The 21,048-nt window shown below is 42.1% G+C and overlaps 1 protein-coding gene across 2 annotated transcripts; it reads right to left on the reverse strand.

Moving 5' to 3' along the window:
- Positions 1–627: 627 nt before the first annotated feature.
- klhl14 (kelch-like family member 14) lies at positions 628–20,184 on the reverse strand. Of its 2 annotated transcripts, none has more exons than XM_084007841.1 (9): positions 20,040–20,184; positions 14,021–14,921; positions 11,941–12,062; positions 7,501–7,590; positions 6,621–6,699; positions 5,972–6,162; positions 3,903–4,061; positions 3,226–3,383; positions 628–2,260 (listed from the first exon to the last, which is right to left on the reverse strand). In XM_084007841.1, the coding sequence occupies exons 2-9, from the start codon at positions 14,896–14,898 to the stop codon at positions 2,120–2,122; spliced, it is 1,818 nt and encodes a 605-aa protein (XP_083863967.1). In that variant the 5' UTR covers positions 14,899–14,921; positions 20,040–20,184; the 3' UTR covers positions 628–2,119. The 2 variants fall into 2 exon arrangements, with proteins under 2 accessions (XP_083863967.1, XP_083863966.1); XM_084007840.1 differs by lacking the exon at positions 20,040–20,184 and adding an exon at positions 15,774–16,280.
- Between the last annotated feature and the right edge of the window lie 864 nt (positions 20,185–21,048).

Raw genomic sequence — 21,048 nt, forward strand, 5'->3', positions numbered from 1 at the left:
AGGCTAATTAATAATCTAACCTCTATTAGTATGAGGACAAGTCCTTATTGGGTGCTAGGATCTGCAGAGGTGACATTTAAGTGAATCTCATCTGCAGGGAGGTATCTGAAGCTATAGCTCTAGTTTCTGAGTACCAAGCAAGCAGAAAGGGAAAATATTCCTGCTCAAATATTTTTAAATGTGCTTATGAGTTGTGAACACTTGGCATTTATTTTGTGTCTGAGCTTCATTCTGTCAACGTGTGAAGTTGTGTTTGAATCAATCAGAAGAGTTATTACAAGTCCCTCCATGTTCAGTGGCTCTCAAACTTTTTGTTCACCTTAAAATTAAAGCAACTCCTGCTTAAGTGGTGGACACTTCAGCCAAGGAGCGCGTTTGTGTCGGTTTTGTGTCAATCATTTGATTCCAATTGGAGGCAGAAAACGATTCCAAGAAAAGAGAAAAACGGATGGTAGAAATGTGTTTTGTCATAAAACCATGTCAAAATCAAACTGTGGAATCCCTGAAGTCAGTTTTAGCTCAGTATATGCACTTTAGGTACTTTTATTTTTGAGACTTTCATCAGACTGATCACACGTAGTTCAATAAATTCTCTAAAATATCAAAGAACTGAAAGATGTATTTTAATCATCAAGAGTCAATTTATTTTCATATTCTAAAATGCAAAGGACATAACAGGATTTGAGAATAAATCCAAGGTTGAGTGCACAAAAATGTTTCACTGCAAGCGATTATGTACAAGAATGAAATCAACAAATCTTTACAGAATTCAACAGGACTGCATCGATATTTAGAGTCAACTTTTTGAACCTAATAACGTAGACTAGACTGGACTTAGATTCATTTCATTTTTTTTTAAACACAGCACATTAATTAATTTACATTTCAATGAACTTTGTTTGCTGAATTAAAAGTTCACAATTAGTGCATTAGGAACCATTGTATGCTCGTCTGTTTTTCATACATTAAAGATTAAAATCCCACCAAGGTAAATGCTACCGGGCCTCATAAACAGGCCTGTTAGCATCCACTTGTAAAGGTGAACAAACCAATGTCCTTTCCATCTGTTTACCCAAACATGCTACCCATAAATACATTGGCTAGCAATTACAATTTGATTGTACCATCATTGTGTAATTAATGTCAACATTAGTGCGTCATATGAATATTGAGAATTCATGGTAAACCTTCATCTGGTTTGCTTGCAACATGAAGAATAGTTGCCACAAACATTTGGCACGTTTTTCTTTTCTGTCAAGTTATACAGAAACACGACTTCAGTCTGGGTATAAATGATTAAGATATAGCTATAAATTAGGGCTGGGTGACATGGGCACATCCTCATAAAGATCAACGTGTCTTTTTACAATTTACAATTGTGTTTGGACCCGATTTATCTGCTTGCACGTCGAGTTAAAAAGCATTTTTTATTGTTTGTTAAATAATAACTGAAGTCAGGAAACGTTTCCCGCATTGTCCCCGTTTTAGACATGAAAACAAGTTCATTTTTAGAGAAAGACAACAAAACAGTTCTGTAATGACCCGACAGCGAGATAAGTGCACAATCCAGCAGAGAGGAATGAGTTATAACGTGAGTGATGAAGAATATTTATACATTTTGATCATCAAGGTTAACGTAACTCACCCAGCCCTAGCTTAACTAAACCCCATGACATTTTGGGACTGATCACCTTTTCAGCCGGTGTCAGTCCATGAAACAACACTGCATTTTGATGGAATTATGCCTCTACTGAATACAAGATACAATGAATTTCAAAGCTATAATTCAGTTCAACACTATGCGTGCTATAGAAGAGAAGCCAAAAACACTTACTATCAGTTTAACGCAAATCAAATATGAAACTGACCATTTCTCAGAACACAGATGAGTTTAAATACATGACTTACACAATTCTTCTTTTTTTTTTTTTTTTTTTTTTTAGTAGGGAATAACGAAAGTGCTCTGGTCAAACCTGTAAAAAAATAATTTATACACACCCCCGTCGTCTGACTGGAGGGTTTGTCACAAAATTGTTGACGACTGTTTTGCTTATTGATGGTCCTCCTCCCATTCGCTCTCCTTCTCCGCAGCCTTGCGGCCCCTCGGTTGGATTAGTTGTCATTTGTTAAAGGGAAGGCAGGCGGGCAGTATGACGGTGGAACAGGCTGGACCTGCTAAGGGCTCTGCCACCTCTCCGTCCAACTCTGTCCATGTTCCTTTCTCTGGGCTGTAGCAGATGGTAGAAGACTTATAGGCCCCCTGAGGAGAAACAAAATCAAGTTTACATAAATGCATGTAGTCAAAAACAGCAAACGAAATAAAGGTGCAATATACGACATTCAGAGCATTAATGGCAGCAAGAAACTATTGGCCGTTTAAAGATACAGGAGAAATGTCGACCTGATTAGAGAATGAAGTCGCTCTCCCTCTGTGTGTGTTGTTATCCAAGCTTCTCCTTGCGTTGTTGACATAGACGGCTTGGCAGAGCATGCTTTTAGTGCATGTTCATGCACGTGAGCGTGCCTCGCTGGCTCGCTCACGGCCGCTGCTCCGGACCATGCTCATACAGCGCTTACAGCTGATAACGCCGTCCCGACCCACAGAAGCGTAGCACCCACCCCTCTGGATCCCATTCAGGTAAACACTGTTAGCATAGTTAACATAGTTTACACTGTTAGCACCGTTAGCTGCCAGCTCAGCTGTCACCATGCTGAGAGCCTTTGAGGGGCAATGGAAATGCTCTGAATGTTGTAAAAAGCATCTTTAAGTCTGGTGGTTTTCTATCTGTTTCTTTTGTCAACAAAAACCATGAAAAGACCAACAACTAACTCAGTGTCTGCGTAGCCAAAGCCACATAGAGTGTATTGCTCTGCTTAACAGACTTGCACTGCTGTCAAAAACAGCAACAACATAGAAACTGTTCCGTTATTGTCATGAACACACACACACACACACACACACACACACACACACACACACACACACACACACACACACACACACACACACACACACACACACACACACACACACACACACACACACACACTCCTGTTGCCAGAAATACTCCCAAGTGCACCATATGTGTATTTATCTGCATCTGTAAATAGTCCCCTACAAGTGGTTCTGGTCTTTTCATGGGATTTGTTGACAACAAAAATGTAGACTTTTGCCAGCATTATCCTTAAATGTAAAATAATGTAATGTGATGCGTGAGAACATACCATGCTCCAGCTGTAGCCCCCTACGAGGAAGATGCTTTCATCCAGCACAGCACAGCCCGGACCACTGCGACCCTCCAGGATGGGAGTCTGCAGGATGTTCCACTGGTCAGCCTTTGGGTCGTAACACTCCACCAACATAACGTCTAGATGGGAGAACCCTGTGTGAGGGAGGAAGACACATATCTTAAAACGAGGACAGTACTTCAGTCTATCGCATGCAGGTAATATTGTGGGTCCAGGTTACAGTAATACATTGTCTGTTTGACTTTAAAAGGTCATAAAAAGACATTTTCACAATCAGATGTGTTCCAACATGGTTTCTGTATGTGCCGTTTTCTCTGTGGTTCTTCTTACTGGTTTACTGGTCGTGGAAAGATTTCATGAGCTGGATTTGAAAGTGTGGCAGTAAAAGGTATTTAGTTCCATATTTTCATAATTTCCATTCAAATAGCTGCCATTCAGTGTTGCTGAACACATAACACATAATTGTAATTCAGTCGTTCTGTTTTTTTTTTTCATTCCTTGAATGGTGAAAGAGGCTGTCCGGTGTAATAAAGGTCATTGTTGCCTGCTCATAATGGCAGCACCTCTTTCAATATTCTCTTTTGGCAAAAAAAAAAAAAACTAGAGATCTTGACCACTATTCAGTTAATTTTCTGAAACGCATGAGTGCTTACCTTTCAAATGGTTTCCACCAATAGCATATAGGCGGTCGTTCATCCCCGCCAGGGCATGAATGGCACGCTTTGTGTTCATATCCTGTTTCCTCGCCCACACATCCATTATAGGGTCATAACAGTAGAGCCAGGACACATACTCTCCATTGTGAACTCCTCCTGCAACAGGTAAACACAGAACTATGCCTTTAACACTGTGTTGAAGTTCATACTGTAGGAAGACAGCTGGCTGCTCATGTAACACACTCTGTAGGACAAACTGACACATATGACCATGAGTGGTAATCCTTCATTGAAGGTGAATTGATTTATTGTTAAACTGTAAAAATACCCGGGTTGAAATATACTGTAAAATTATCCTAAATGTATAAATCAGTCAGAGGACTATGTGGAGGACTAAATGGTGAGCTCATTGGCAAATTAAAAAAATAAAATAACACTTTTGGACACTACACATTTCCTCTGAACCACAAATATATCAATGCTGTTAACAATTACAATGAAAAACGTGCAAGATCAGGTGGCTGGTGGACCACGCATAATAAAAACAGACAGAATTTAATTTCATAAATACATATTTGCTATTTTGTTGAGTTGCATATTATTAAAATGCTGTGAGTGAATTTAAGTTCCCCTGGTAAGCAGCGATGCACCAGATATGCAGGGCTTTTATTGTGAAAGGTAAGAAGGAAAGGAGTGGTGGATGCTGCTGTTCTCTGTGGGGCAATAAGCATATTTTCCCCAATTAATGAATAAATACAAAGTACTTTGTGGCCGGGTATAGTAATTATCACTATACATTCGGACAACACCACAACATAGTGAGTAGATAGATCACAGTGCGTCTTAATGACTTTCCCAACCAGCTCTATTCAAACACTCAAGGTTGGTGCCTTTGTTCCCTTCTTTGAGTTTTATATTGCAATAACTGGCATGGTGCCTGATACAGTACAATAGTCATAAAACCCACTGATGATTCAGGGATAGCTTTCGGAAGAGGGGAATTTTATGACATTATGCGTTGGTGTTATGATTATTTTACTATTTTACTGATAGATTAAAAAGTCACTAAAGCAAATATGTCACTTATTTTTTTATCTTCGTGGTGTCTTCTTATGTTTAATGTGTTTTGGATTTGCCTTTATTTAAATAAATGTAGAAATCTCACGGTTTAAAAGTGAGTGCTCAACATGGAACAGAATGACTTGTGTTCGTGTTGTATTATAACATATGAATTCATTATAAAAATCTTATGCATTACTGCGTAAGCAGCACTTTAACGGTTTGCAGGGTCACAGTGAAGGCAAATTCAACTACGGTGTTTGTTAGACTTCCTTTCTTTGTGGTTTTCCCTCCTTTTTCTTGTGCATCACGTGTGCCGTTGCCTCGTCAGCCTCGCTCTGTTCCCTTTGTTCCAAGTACCAATCAGCTTTCAGCCTGCCCTGATGTCATGTTCTTGTGTATTTATAGTCTTTTCACCGTTGGTGGTCATTCACCTTTGTTAATGTTTGGAGCCTTTAGTTAGACGTTTTTGCTGCTGTTCCTGCCTGCTATTTAGACACCCAGCTTAAAGCCTATTTTGCTTCATTTTACTATTTTCATGGATCTGCCTGCCTGGTCTGCATTTTTGGTCCTTCCCCTGCTGCCTGCTCTACGAAACTGTGACAAATCTACTCTTGGATACAATAGAACAATGCATTATATTAACACACTTCATAAACCAATAGCTTTTCATATGCAAAATCTCAATCTGCAAAGTAACTCATAACTAAAGCTATCAAACAAATGTAATGTTGTAAAAAAGTACAATTTCCCTCCAAACTGTAGTGTTTGAAGTGGCAAAATACTAAAAGCTAAATCTACCTCATGTATAACTTGAGTAAAGCACTTGGCCTTACTGTGGATTGTGTACGTCATTATAGTTGTCTGTGGTCACTGTTGTTTTATCATGACTGTGATAAAGATTACTGACATTTCGGAGGGAGGGATAACAAATAATTTACAGAGAGTTGAACGTTTTTTTGTGACAAAAGAAAGAGGCTACTAAGTGTGGCAGGTTCTCTCCTTACCCGATATGTAGATCTTTCCATTGTGCACTGCTCCTGCATGGGCGGCCAGAGGCTGCGGCAGAGGTGACAGGTAGTTCCACTCGTTAGTCTCCAGGTTGTAGGACTCCACGCTGGAGAGGTAGCCGCTCTCATTCCTACCACCAATCACGTACAGGTGCTTATCCAGGCGGCAGGCAAAGAAACTGGCTCTCCTGAGGAAGGAAGTGTCAGAACAGACAACATCATTAAAGCAGCAATGACAAAATGTATCATCGGATTTGTCACGGCCTCACTGACGTATGTGAGCTGTGCTAGTTACACGCTTACCAGCTGTGAGCATCTTTTTTTATGTGTACCTACTTTTAGACATTATTTTACATGACATCAGAAATTCTAAATATGGTGATAAAACATCTGATAATAAAGATACTAAGCCAATAAGTTTGCTTTTTCTTTTTGTCCCTCCACCTATCCAGGGTGGACCCTGCCTTCACCCAAATGTCGGCTGGGATCAGCTACACAGGATAAGTGGTGATCATTGATGGATGTGTTTGCTTTTAATATGTGTCCTATAAGATGTCAATAATGTTTGTGGAGGTCTTCCAAGGCCCATAGAAATACGTCAGATTTACTGGACCTATATTGTCTATATTGCCACAAATAGACTCACCTCTCCTGCATCGGCGGCAACTGTATCCAGCTGTTGAATCTGGGATCATAGCGGCTGACAAAATGAGTGCTGTGCTTTCCTGCAAAACAGAAATCAAGATCAATGACAACGATCACTCATCGATTTAGTTGAGTGAGTCTTTATGGTAGAGTTTAGGCAGAATGTGGCAGGTTTCAGCTCTAATTGGTTAACTCTGCCAAACACACAGCACCCATGAAATGCACAAGTCTCCATTTAACATAAACACATTATCTGAAAATCACCACCCACACATAATGATTTCCAGTGTTAATAGGTGCTGCTTTTCACCACCATCGGAGTTAACAAGTGCCAACTGAAGGCTTGTTTTTTTCTCCAAATCATAGAGTGATCTGGTTTTGGAGGAAATTCTGTTGAAAACATCTTAAATTATCTCTAATGACGTGTGTTGTTATCGTGTTGGTTTTCACTCTCAGAGCTAAATAAACATGACTGGTGTCGCTGCGTGCATCACTGTACTGCTGCACGGAATAAGAACAATAGTACAGTATGAGAGTTTTTGATCATTTACAGTCTTTGTTTCCTACTATGGCGGTGTGTTACCACCATTGCACAAAAAAAGCCCTCTTAACACTTTTACACTGCAAATATTTCACTGTGAACAACAGTCATTTTTCCATGCCAATTATTGACGAGTGTTGAGCGGAGTGTTGTTTGTCCACTCAGAGCTGAACTGGCTCACGGATGAGTGTTTGAAACTATCCGAAAGTGTTACATTAACTCTGATGGGTTTGAACTGGCATTAAACTCCGGCTCAGAGCGCTCTCCAAAATGAAGTAAACACTGACAGATTTGCTGTGTGAAATCACTGGGAAGCAAGACGTTCGGTGAGTGGTGTTACCGTTGGGGTTCCACTGATCCTCTCCGCCCAGCAGCAGCAGGAAGTTCTCCACCTCCACCACGCAGTGATGGGCGCTGTTGTAAGGCATTACTAGAAGAGACACAGAAATGACAAAGGCATCAATCAGTGAAGCATGTGAACGATGGTGAGTAACGTTTGAATTCAAATGTATGTATATGAAGGGCGGCATGTCGACCAGTCTCCAATCCTAAACCTGGAACTGAAATAAAGTCTAATAAAAACAAATAAACCAAATAAATAACACTTGATTCCAATGAAACAGGTGAACACAGTTCAGTCTATTTGATCAACACAGATTTCATTCTCACAATAACAATAAGAAGTGGTTTAAAGCAAACGCGTACATTTAGTAACATTTTCTTTCTAAGCAGATATCAAAAACAACAACTTACTTTCTTTCAGCCATAAATGAGTGAGGCCATTATTTAACATTAGTGGGTAACCTATTAATTACACCTCAAGCCTCGTAGTGCAACAAAGAACATACAATCATACACATGAGGTTTTGTTTTTACTGATTGACATAAAATATAATCCTAAAAGTAGCTTTATAAATCAATTCTGCTCTTAAGTGAATTCTAATAGTACTTAATGAAACTAAACACAATGAAAATATGGAGGCCTATGTCTCAACTGCTCTTGTGACACTAGATTGACCTGTCATTGAAGAAAGCTCAGGCTCTGGTTGAACCGATCCACCAATCCCTGATACACTGCAGGTCTACTGGGCAGGACAATACATGAAATGAGGTTCTCATTAAAAGAAAATCTTTTTTAATCAGTCATAATTGCACTGGCAGTGTTCTTTGTTCTGGGACTATTTTTATTTTGTCATTCTGAGTCCTCCTATTGTTTGACAAGTAGTTGTCAATGTCAAGATTGATTTAATAGGCAATGTACTCATCACAACAGGCCGACGTGCTTGTTAAAGTGACACAGACGTCTATTTCCCAATCGTCCCTGTGAGTCAATGTTATAGGATTTATCTCCCCTCATCATTGCTTTTGTCTTGAAACCTTCCATTCATCCATCAATGAGATTTCTTGAGGGAAATCAAGCCTGTTGACTCTTAAACCAGAACAAATGAAAATATGAGGCACAGCCAACACTCTACTGTTCTATCCATCTATCTATCTATCTATCTATCTATCTATCTATCTATCTATCTATCTATCTATCTATCTATCTATCTATCTATCTATCTATCTATCTATCTATCTTCCCCTCGATCTAATCAGATGAGATAGATAGATAGATAGATAGATAGATAGATAGATAGATAGATAGATAGATAGATAGATAGATAGATAGATAGATAGATAGATAGATAGATAGATAGATAGATATAATATATTTAAATAAATTATGAAACTGAACTCACCTGCCAGTAACTACTGAATCTCAGTACAATAGTGTTCCTTTATTCCTCACCTCGCATTAAAATGCCCCAAAGCAGCCATTAATCTAGCAATATACGGAGTGTGTCTAATAAATAGGATTTTTAGTGGATCATACTCATACTACCTAAGCATAAATGGGCTACAAGCCCACAGTCGCAGCAGGACCCCTTCTGAAGGATTTCCCCTTGGGTATGTTGTTGTGCTCCCCTCCTCTCCTCCATCTTCTTTTGCTGAAGTGACCCCATTGAGATGTAGAGAAATGGTCTTAGGTGACAGTCATAATGAACATGATCGTGTTCACTCAATAAATCTCAGGCCCGCTGCTTTTTGAGCACAAATCAGTGAAATGTTAAAGCCCACCTGTCTGTCTCCATCAGTCATTTCCACTGTCACCTCCCCACCGCCTGATGGATCACAGTTGCTGCAAAATTAGACAGCCTTGAATCTCATTCCTTTCCAATTGGCCTCTCCCTGCAATCTCACTCTGGCTGGCTGACATGTGTGGCTCCTCTATGGGAGGGGAGCCTCAGATAGGAACTAATACTACATACACTAAACACAGCTTTATCTTGGAACGAGGGGATTAGGTTGCCTGCCTCCAGTGCACCTCAAAGACGAGTGCCATATGACTGCCAAATTCCCCTACATGCTATTTACATTATCATTCAGTCAGCAGTATATAGGACACGGATGGGCGGCTTTTTATTTGACGTCTAGCGACTTGTACTCGTACTAAAAATCATCTCGTATCCGTGTGAGGAGAAGATTATTGCTTTACAGTATGTCACAGGCTGCAGTACGAGGAGTACTGTGGAAGGATTTGGAACATTTGCCTGCCTCTACAGGTGCCTCAGATACAGGTGACAGTGGGATAAGTGCTATTATAATTGAGACCCCTGTAATAGTCTTGTGCAGTGAAAACAATAAAGCATATCAATTAATTTTCCTTCTATAATGTATAAGAATTACGAGCGGAGTATGAAATGAATCTACCTATGCGTCCCCTAGGCAGGCCATAGGAGGGCAGGACAAGCACCTCTATGAGATGGACGCCATCACTCCAGTGTACAGTGAGCTCTAGGGCTCACTAGAGGGAGTCAGAAACCTCTGCATAGGCAGAGGCACAGTCTGGGCTGGTTGAATGACTCCACAGCTAATGCACCACTGCTGCTCCAGCTCTGACGTGCCTTTCACACCATTACAATCGCATCCCCACTGAGCCGAATTCCTTTGTTCTAGGCCACGCTGCGTAGATGAGGTCCATATTCAAGTGGGACATTTTTATAATCGGCTGGATTCAAAAGAAGAAGGGGAAGAATAGTCCAGCGTTGTGGCTGAGCATGCGCCTGCCTTTGTCTTGTGTTTGTCCACGCTGCTGTGGGCACACTAGATGGCAAACTTCACACTGGAATCACCGCCCGGCAGACAAATCTGACACAAACGAGAGGGATCAGAATCTCCCCAAATTGTGTTGATGAATGTCTTAATCAAAGGCTGTCCCTCTCAGGTTTCGCCTCATTGAAAAGTTATGATTGAATGTTAATAATCTTCTATTCCACATCCATTGTGCGGAGGCTACATCAGGTGGCCACTGGTGTGTTAAGGGGATGATTTTGCAGTTTTGTCCTTCCACTTGGCCACGGACCATTTGAGTGTTAACTTTTTCGTTTTGAGTGATTGAAATCCCTACTGACCTTTTGCTTGATGCAGGCTATACCCGGGAGTATGAGTTAAATGAGGAAATGACAATCCAGACACCAGTGAGCTGCAGGCTGTTGTGTATGCATGGCTCCTTTAGCAAAATGCGCCCCGACAGATTTGGCTAAACACGAGGCTAAAATAACAAATTAGTGCCAAGCAACGTTCAAGTAGCTTGAATATTCAAGCGGCGTAAGACTCAATGTCCAAAACTTTCTCTGAATTTAGGATACAACAAGAGAAATAAACCAGATTCATTGAAAACAAGCACCATAAAAAAAGGAGAATAGAAACGGCACTGTACCGAGCTGACAGGAAACAGACCCATGGCTAATATGTACGAATGGAGGGACACTGCTGAGGTATGGCTCCAACCAAAACAAAAGGACAAAAATTCAATATGTCTGGCAATGATGATGCAAAGGACAAATGTGGTTTCCCATTAGCTCATGTTTGACCTTTGCAATATGACAACAATATAGCGGTAAGCCTTAAAAGGTCAGGGAAGACAGAGAGGGGGGAAAAAGAGCATAGCACACAGAGGTGAGTGCTGCAGGAAGTCTTCAAATGTGACCTCTACAGACTCTACATTCTGTTTTAATAGAATGGATTCCTGGGGGAAATGATGACCGCTTGCTTTCAATACGATATCATGAAATCAGTATCATAAACTGGACCCTAATAGAAATTCCTTTTATATTTGCTACTTAGTCAATGGAGATAACATATTTGCTTCTGAATGTTTGTGTCGGCTTAACGGCCGCAGTGTTCCACTCACTCCATCCATCTCTTTGGTATTTAACTCACCTCATATAAACCTCATATCAAGAGTGACACCAGGTCAACAGGCTGTGTTTTAGTTAGTACGGGGTAATTCAATCTCATGTATTGATCAATGTGAATGAATAATCAATGCGAGCTTTAAAAAGGTATCGAGGAAATATGTCATTCATTATTGTTCTCTCTCTCCCTCCCTCTCTCTCTCTGCCACAATAGATCATTAGATTCAGGTAAATCTCATCATGCATCCTCCCAGCATATTTCAGGAAAAAACAAGGGAAACCGTGCATGAAGCTCCACAGTGCTGTGAAGTCACGCTCTGATTAAAAACTTATATTAAAAGTGATAGTGATACATTATTACCTAAAGGATTTAGGGAACTCCTTCCCCTCATTTTCCATGGAAATTAACCTGTGTTAAAGTCATCCACAGGAACAACTTTTTCTCATCATAAAAGCCACTAACACAAGATGCCTCAGGTAAAAAAAAAAAGAAGAAGAAAAAAAAAAGATAGAAAGCAGCAGAGCCTTTTGCTACTCACTTGTGAGGATCTTCCATGTCTTTTTCTCGTCGTCATAGTACTGGACCAAATTGCTGGGGAGACGATCAGGTCCAGGAGGCAAACCACCCACCAGTAACAGCATTCTCTTATTGGAACGGATTCTGTAATGTCAAAAGTGTGGGTGTGTATTAGGAAACAGGGAACAAAACAGGTATTAAGCTTTGAAATAAAAGATCCAAAACGCAAAGAAATAAGATCAATCTGAACCTGGAAACCTTAATTTACATAATTACATTGGCAGTATTACCAGTAACTGTGTGGTGTATTTGTATTCTTCACTCTGAAAATACTCAATCTATAAATTAAATCATCAGCAAATTAATTAAAGAACAAATGCATGCATTCAGTTAATAACTGTCTCCTTGTCTGGGTACAACTGCTGAACTTGGAGCTACAAATCAGGCAATATGGCCACATTTATTAGAATTCACAAAAAAAATTGCTGAACAGTGTACCTATCATTTTCATGCGTTATTGAATGGTTATTGTACTCAAAGATATCTTTTCAATTAGCTGTGAAGCCAAGACGATCCTGCAGGGTGCCATGCTGGAGGCTAAAAGCACCATTGAGTACATAAAGCTGCCTATACAATGTCTCAATTTCATTGGCTGCAATGATTCATGTGACATCTCTGAGCCACCTGAGAGATATTCCCTGCTGTTTGTATATGATATATAACCCAAAAGGTGCACACTTTACTGTATGTTAATGGCCGTTATCTGGCTCCTAATGGATTTGAACGCAAATCTACCAATTAATCACAATATGCAGTAAAAAAAAAAAAAAAAGAGGAAAAAAAGATCAAGAGCAGCTGGCCTTCATATTCGGTCACCTTTTTTCATATTTTACTTTTTCACGCCTGGTGAAATCACAGTCGTCTCAGTACATTCTCTCTGCTACTGGCCCACTCGGAAGTGTTTTGGGGTTATTCATATGCAAATGAGCCCCTGGACATAGATAATGGTGATTAATTGAAAGGAGAGAAACAGTGGCATGTGAAACTGATTATGAGGATTCCTAATTCTTTGCTCATTCAGGTTCATATGTGGGAATAGATATATATGCTATTGGGATCATGTAGGAATTAATAAATATTCTTTGTTTGATTTTCAAGTTTAGAGATTCTCACAATGCCACAGCTCTAGGTTCATGCTCTTTAAAAAATGTATATGCAGTGAATTTGAATCAGATTTGTGATAGCCATCACCATTCAAAACATTTCCAGCCTTGACTGTAGTCAGCTCTGTAAACAAAACCTGACACCTGCACCATCAATCAATCCACTTACTGACAACGCCTGCCTACTTACCAGCTCCCTAAAGTACCTATCAGGACCAACATGGAAGTGAGACATGCAGCCTGGCCTATTTTTGTGAGGGAGACATGTTTACTGACCTGAATAGGGAGCATTGTCAAATTGTCTCTTATTTAATACAATCTCAAATACGATACATTCCCAAATATTGAATTCCCCAAGAGTCTATTTAATTTGTGTATATCGTATCCTTGATACCCGTGTTATTCTTGTACTCATACCAGAATTGTTACATAATTACCATACAATCCTGGCAACAATTAAATTACAGCATTTCAAATTGTATTCATGAGAGTTGCTACACGCCGAACGCATAACCTTTATCTAGTTTGCTGCATCTTGTCGACACTGATTAGAGAGCAATTACACAGATGTGTGAGGAAATAACGAGTCGGTTCTTTTTTTCCTTCACTAAAACATGAGGTAACCTCGTAATTATGGATACAGTGGAGCGCCGAGTAGATCAAGACCCTTGACAGCTGGAAGTCTTATACGGGAAAAGCCCCACAATCCTCTGGGCAACTGGGCCTAATGCCTTGCACCTCTGACTGACCACCTACATGGTTTGAAACTGCAAAAGAGGCGCGACCAGTGTTTCAGCAAGTGGGCGATATAGTTGAGACTGCAATTTGTTCAAATTTAACAAGTGGGAGGCGTTTTAATCACCTTCCGTCCACTCTCAAGTAGCTTGCTGTGTGTGTGTGTGTGTGTTCTCTGTGTCTGTTTGTTTGTCTTCTCCTCACCTGCTGGCTGTGGTCTGCCTGCAGTGCTGCCTGAAGGGCATCAGGTGGTAGTTCATGGCATCCATGAGTAGTTTCTGGCACACGGGGTCAGTCCTCATGAAGTCAACAGACTGCACCCTCTCCACCAGCTCTGGAGCAGGTATGAGGGCGAAGCGCAGCCTCTTCATAAGGTCCGGCGCATAGTGCAGGCGAGTCTCCCGGTCATGCTCCAGCCACAGGACTGACATCTGGAAGAGAGCCAGCTCAGACTCCACCGGGGGTGGCAGAGCATCTAGCATGGCGCACATCTCCTCAAAGTTCAGCAGCAGCACATCCTCCACCAGGTACTTGTTGGCCAGCTTTTTGGTCTCATCCAGTCCGTGGAGTGCGGCGATCTTGCAGATCTGCTTGTAGTTCTGCACGGAGATCTGGTCGTTGAGGAACTGCACGCTGAGCTTGGTAATCTGGGGGATGTTGAGGATCTTGCTGACAGACAGCACCTCTTCCACTGTGTCCAGGGAAAGAGTCACGTTGGCAGTGTACAGGTACTCCAGCACTAATCGTAGTCCAATGGAGGAGCAGCCCTGGAGCACCAGGTTATTGATGGGCCTGGCGCTGGGGGTCACCAGCTTGTCATCGGGAGAGGATGAGGGAGTCCCACTGCTGCCCTGGTCCCCTTTGCCCCCCTCGTTGTTGATCACATTGTGGGAAGAGAAGAGGGATCTGAAATACTGGGAGCAGGATGCCAGCACGGCTTTGTGGCAGTGGAACTGCTGTCCCTGGGCGGTGAGAGTCACATCACAGAACAGCTGCTTTCTCCATAAGAGGTTGAGCCCGTGCAGCAGGGTGTCACTGTGTGTTGGGTCAAAGGTGGATGTTCTATCACCCGATCTGGACATGACTTCCTGACTGTGGACGCCACCTAGGCAACAAATAAAGCATGCAAGCCATTTACCTCAAGTCACGTATTCGACACAACACAAAACGCAGCCCCACAGATCCGCAATCAGTCACCTATTACAACGGCGGAGGGTTTCTCGCGTTAAGTTACGGGGCGGATGTGCCGTCCGTCCAGCGGGGGAGAGCCACGGCGCCGCGCCAGAGAATCGACATCCAAAACGGCTCCGGTGGCTTTCAACTTTCAGCTCTGTTCGTAAAGCGACGGAGAAAAAACGCAGTAGTTCCCACGGCGCGCCGCTCGCGTTCATTCTCAAGCCCGGGGCTGATTTACATGGAGGCTTTAGGGGGTTTGAAGGGCGCTGTCAGAACACAGCGAGGATACGGAGATGCTGCAGCGCTTCCCCCTCGGCGACGCAGCTGAAGTTGTCGGGATAAGGCGAGAAAGAGGCATGCAGCAATTCAGCCAACACTTCTCCCCTTTCTCCCATGTCGCCGCACACCCCCACGACGAGGACATTACACACCGCACAGATTTACGGAGTCATACAAAAAAAAAAAAAAAAAAAGCAATTAGTTTAGTATCGGTGCCACGGATGCGTTTTTTGTTGTTGGTTGTGTTTCGCCTTTTTAGCCTGCCCGAGTTGAACGGACGTGAGTATCGGGAGAATATTCGCCCGCAAACGCAGCTTTCGCTAAAGTTGAGCCTAACGTGCATATCTATCGGTTACCACAAAAGCGATATCTTTCTCCCGTGTGCGTAATGTGTGCAAACTTGACACAAGAGCGTCCGTTAACGTTGTCGCCAGATTCGCGAAAAGCGCCGGTCACAACTAAACGATGTGAGCAGCTCGCCCGACAAGGAGCCAAAACTTACCTGACTTCGAGCTCTTGAGCGAGAAAAAAAAAACAACAAAGTAAGCTTCGGGTTCCCAAAATATTCTCACGTGAATTTTCCCCTTTGTTCTCCTTTTTTTTAAAGAAAATGTCCTTTTCCTTGAAAGTCTATGGTCGCCGGCGTCTCAGAATAACCATTGATTCCAACTCACAAAGTCACTATTTTCGGGTTATTTGTTGACGTTGATCATTTGTTCTTCTGAATTAACAAGAAGTGTGTGAGTGTGTGAGAGGGAGCTGTGCTTTCTGCAAGAGAAGAAGAAGAAGAAATATACGTGTGACAAATTATGCTACCAAGAAACAACACATCATTATCCTTGGGCCTGGGGCTCAGTGAGTCGTAACGAGAGTAATAGGAAATCCACGGTTGGGGAGAGAAACGGTCGTGCATGGCCGGTGGAGAGAGACCATGCAGGGGTATGGATGCTGGAGAGACTCGCAAAATTATGGCTCAAGGCTATTGTAAAAACTGTCGAGCGTAAATGACTGCGATTTCAAACATCTATGGAAGAAAGAAAAGAGAAAGGGGGAGAAAAACCGAGTCTTTCCCTCGCTGTTATAGAGAGAACCGTCAAGTTTTAGTGCGCATTGCTAATTAGTCAATTTCTCTCTGCCTTCACAGCCCGACGACTTTGCTGCTGAGCTGAAACTGCTAATTTCTGGGACCAGCCTTTTTTTGGCTGTGAACTGGATGGATGAATGGCTTGTCTCGCACAAATGACAAAAAGCCCCTGCCTTAATCTCCATCGCCAAAATAACCCCTCATCTCATTCTGCTCCTTTGCTAGTCCTTCAAAAGAAGGTGCTCTACACAAACTCAAGTTTTGCATCCGCATCACAAATACCACACGCACTATAGTGTCTACACGTTGTTTATAATACCGAATTAAAACACATTAAATCCCCCCCCCCACACACACACACACACAACCTCTTTTTTAATTCCCATGTGACAAAAGCATCAGGCTGTGAGACACAAACACATCCACCACAAAGTGATGTAAAGTTATAAAACAACAAGTCTCACATGAGATAGTGTTTTCATATACCATTATCTTGTCTGATCAGCTCCCTGTTTGACAACCCGAGGTCTAGCTGCAGGCCCCAAAACACAAAAGGGTTGCAACCTAATACAGCATCCATCAGTGCACAGTGGTGTGTGTGTTTGTGTGTTTGTGTGAGTCCTGGTTGGATATTCAGATTCCATATGCCTGCACACTTTCACCTACGAGTCTGACCTTTATCCTCAAAAGCCAGCCGATCGATGAATCATTCAATGACAATAAGACTTGTTGTCTTATGCGAGTGTCCACTTGACCTTCTGGTGTAATTCATTGCACTGACAAAAAACCCAACAACAACCAACAAGCTTAAAGCCCCAGGTACTTCCAGTCTGGTCTGGATGTTCAGCACTGACATTTTAAAAGAAAGCCATCTAATGTTGTCTAAATTAAGACTATGTGTCCTCCTCACGACCAATCAGGCAATCCTAATCATTAATGGGTTGAAACCAGATGGTTGCCGCTTTTAAAATAACATTCTTGCAAACCCAATCAGAAACTATTAGAAATTACTTATGAGGACCGAACAAACTGTCAATTACACAAAGAGCTCAATTAGAGTAAAGAAACTTACATACGGGACTCCCCTGGGACCAGAAGTGACAGATACCTCACAAGTTATGAAATGACAGATAGCGGATAAACGGCTTTGTTCATGTGCTATGAAACTAGAGCAACACCGTGCTACCGTCAAGCAATAACAGGCCACATGTAGGTAGCATTTCTAAAAGACGGAACCGGAATGTTGTCTCATGTTTGGGTGTTTGACAAGCACGCAGCCTGCATATCCTTCCACTTGTAGTTGTACCCAGCAAATTCATTCTACATGAACGCTGTGAGATGATTGATTAAACTGTGCACTGCATCTCAAATAACAATCATCACCGAAGGAAAATCAGTTGTATTAATAAGCCGTTTGGAATCACTGAGAAAGCGGTTGGCATTTTGTGTTTTCACGACCGTTGTTTGTGTTGCCTTGTTTTCCCAGCGCTTGTCACTGCAGAGCATCGCGTTAGCCCACCGTATTTCACTCCACAGTCGCATACTGTTATCTTTACTAGCACTCAGTTAGCACTACATTACCCGAGTCTCCAGCGAGCTATTCCAACGCAATAAAATGACCATTTTCAACTCTTTCAGCTCTTTGTAGCAACTCAGTCTCCTGAGGCCACTGGTCTTCAGATTGCAGGGCGTTTATGGTTGTAAGTTGTTGCAGTGTGCAGAGGGAGGGGAGGGGAGGGGGAGGTGGTGTTGGGAAGGAGGGGGGGGGGGGGGGGGGGTCATCAGATAAGAGAAGAATTTCTAGACTAATTAAACCCTTTGAGACAAAGAATCACACCACAGTGATTTACAACTCTCTGTACCAGTTAACCCGACTCATATTTATCTGTCACATTACTCAGATACCATATCTACCTCTCTGGGTAAAAAAAAAGCCTTTACATCCTTTTGTCCTCGACGTTACAGACACACAAGTGGGGGAGATAAAAGAGTAAATAACAACAGTTGCATGCGATTCATATACGGAGGTTCACTCACAGAGAAGAGAGCTACTCTGCATCTAGTTAAATGGTAGAATAAGCTCTTTATTTTACCCTCAGGTACTACACAACTTCCTGTGCTATGCTCACATTATAGCACGGCCTCATCAACACATAAATATAGAGCTAAAACAGCACAAACTGGAGACGTTTTTTGTGACCTTGAATGACTAAATAACTAAAGAGTGAGCATTTAATCCAATCAGTGCAATGAAACAAAAACAAAAAGGAGAAGCTCCAAAGTTGTGAATAGCAAAGTCTACCAGGCATAATTCCCTTTGCTGGCTGCTGCAGAGAGGGGTATGCTAAGATAGAAAGTATTATTTTCCTAAATGGAAGGTGTCAGATGGTCACGGAAATGTGATCGGCTGTTCAAGATCACTGCTTCCCATCTGCAATTTGTGACGTGTGAAAGATTCAGCCCAAATGTGCTCACCAAGCGTAAATCCTCAGCACTTTCTCTTATCGTGGAAAAGCAAGATAACCAGCTGTTTACAGATCAGAGAACATATCATATTAATATCATGGAGAGGGTGATATCATCTTGTTTGTAAAATATTTTGTTAACTAAGTGTGGTGTGGTATGGCAACCTATAAAGTGAAAGTTGTAATGTATGTGTTAGTGAAAGGTTGTTTTTTTTATAGTAATAATAAATATATATGTACATATATTAAAGGGGGGGGGGGGGGGGGGGCAGAAAATGCAGCAGGCAGCCTCTTTAGAAAGACTGTAGGGAGGCTAAATTAATGCAAACTGCAGGTTACAGTAAATACTGAATTAGAGCATTCAGCAGTTACATTTAAATTAAAGGCTCCCTGTTAACTAAATACAAGCAGGGTTCCTTTGGCTCCACATCTGTCTCCTTGTGTGTTGCATGATCTTACAGGAGTTCACAGTTACATCGGAAATGATATTAGACTGTGATCTAATTGCTTTGGATACGGAAACAGTTACTCTACTATATTTAAAGGCGTTTTAGAGTGGGGAGTCCCTGCTTCAGAGTCCCAGTAACCTGTCACTGAAATGATCTGTGTGCCGGTGGTTGTACCGGTTTGTCATCTCCTGAGAGTAGCTTTGACACAAAAGGAACAAATGAGTTCATTCGAAGCATTAGTTTAATCTATAGAGGTGAGGGGAAAGTGAAAGGGTCAGTTAAAGTGCAACAGTTCCAACGCCAGCTTTAGTTTATCATGATGAATTTGGACATTTGAACTGGCGCGTTCATCCAATTAGAAATGTATTTTCTTTTTATTTCTTTTTACAAATAATTTGATACTGGGACTGATTAGCGTGTGCATGTCATCTCAGATCAAAGTTAGCCAGAGATGATTCATAAAACGTCCACGGTGTAATAAATTGGAAGCACTTATATTTGCCATTTAGGGAGTAAGGGAGGCCTGCTGTTTGAAACCCCTAGATCCCCACACATGGCGTAGCCACCACAGACACGGCTCAGAGAGTCAGCCGGCAGCCGGGAGGTGAGCAGAAAGGAACAGGCGGTGTCCCCTTCAGAGTGAGCACAGGAGCGTGTGTGTGTACAGTATTTGTGTGTGTGTATGTGGCATTTCTCAAATGACAAAAAAAAAGGATACCAGTTGTGCAGTTCAGGTAGGAGGAGACATGGGAGGTGGTGTGGAGACTCACCCGAGGGAGAGTCTGGGCTGTTGGGACCGAGGTTGTAGTGGACACCCGGAGATGTGCGAGGGCCGCAGGAGGTCACTGTGCTGTGGAGGAGTTCTTTTATTTGGAGGGGGGGCTGGCGGGAGAGGGGACTGCTGTTGCGCAGTTTCCCCAGCGTGATGCATCTACCTTCAGGGTGGCAGCAGGCGTGGAGTGGGGTGCGGTGGAGCGAGCACGGGCTCAGTGGCGCGGTCACCTAGGGACGCTGAAGCTGCTGTAGCAGGACTGATAGTTATTCCTTGGGAGAATTGCAAGATGAGCCCCATTGTATTAGCAACCCCCAGTTTCTACTGAAACTGTATCAATGTCCTAAAGCCTTTAAAGAAGGAAGTTGGGGTGCAGGATATGTGACAATTACCTGAGAAGCACATGCAGCGTGCTCACAAGTGTTGCTCCGCAGAATATGTATAAACATGCAATAATAAACAAGCTTTCTCTAATTACGTGTTTCACAGTTAATCTGCATTACTGTTGTCAGAGTTAAACTTCAGTAGATTCCTTTGGCAACGGGAAGCCAGCAAATTATTCCATACTGATTTGAAAATTCTCAGACATTAGGCTTTTTCCATTCCCGAGCCATACTTTTGTGTTGCAAACTGTTTGAGTCGTATGTTTAGAAATTCTCTGTGTCTAATATGGTCAGCACTCCCAATTATTCACTCCACTGACAAGTGAAACAAATGGGACCAACCAGTGCATTCTGTATTATCTACACCCCTTGGATTCCCTGACAATAATTAATACAATGGCAAGCTGCTGTTACCAGCCCCGACGACATGAGCTCAACAACATAAGCTCTCCCTTTCCAAGAGCTCTGGAGAGGAAATTACATCCAGCACTGAGGTCATACGTACATCGTTGCCACTGCGAGCCTAGATCAGATAAAAGGTCCTATTGTAGGGCGCTGTTAACATCAGCAGGTTATTACTCACATCATTACACCATGAATGGAAGGTGCATGGAATATGTCAGG

The sequence above is a fragment of the Eutrigla gurnardus genome (genome assembly GCF_963514095.1).
Source record: "Eutrigla gurnardus genome assembly, chromosome: 4".
Classification (NCBI taxonomy): domain Eukaryota; kingdom Metazoa; phylum Chordata; class Actinopteri; order Perciformes; family Triglidae; genus Eutrigla; species Eutrigla gurnardus.

What these genes read in the sequence shown, in the direction of transcription:
- klhl14 (XM_084007841.1), bottom strand. Translation starts at nt 14,898, where the DNA reads ATGTCCAGATCGGGTGATAGAACATCCACCTTTGACCCAACACACAGT. An exon ending in AGGCAGACCACAGCCAGCAG is followed by an intron (nt 12,063 to 14,020) that starts GTGAGGAGAAGA and finishes TTGACATTACAG; the next exon opens with AATCCGTTCCAATAAGAGAA. An exon ending in TGGAAAGATCTACATATCGG is followed by an intron (nt 4,062 to 5,971) that starts GTAAGGAGAGAA and finishes TACCTGTTGCAG; the next exon opens with GAGGAGTTCACAATGGAGAG.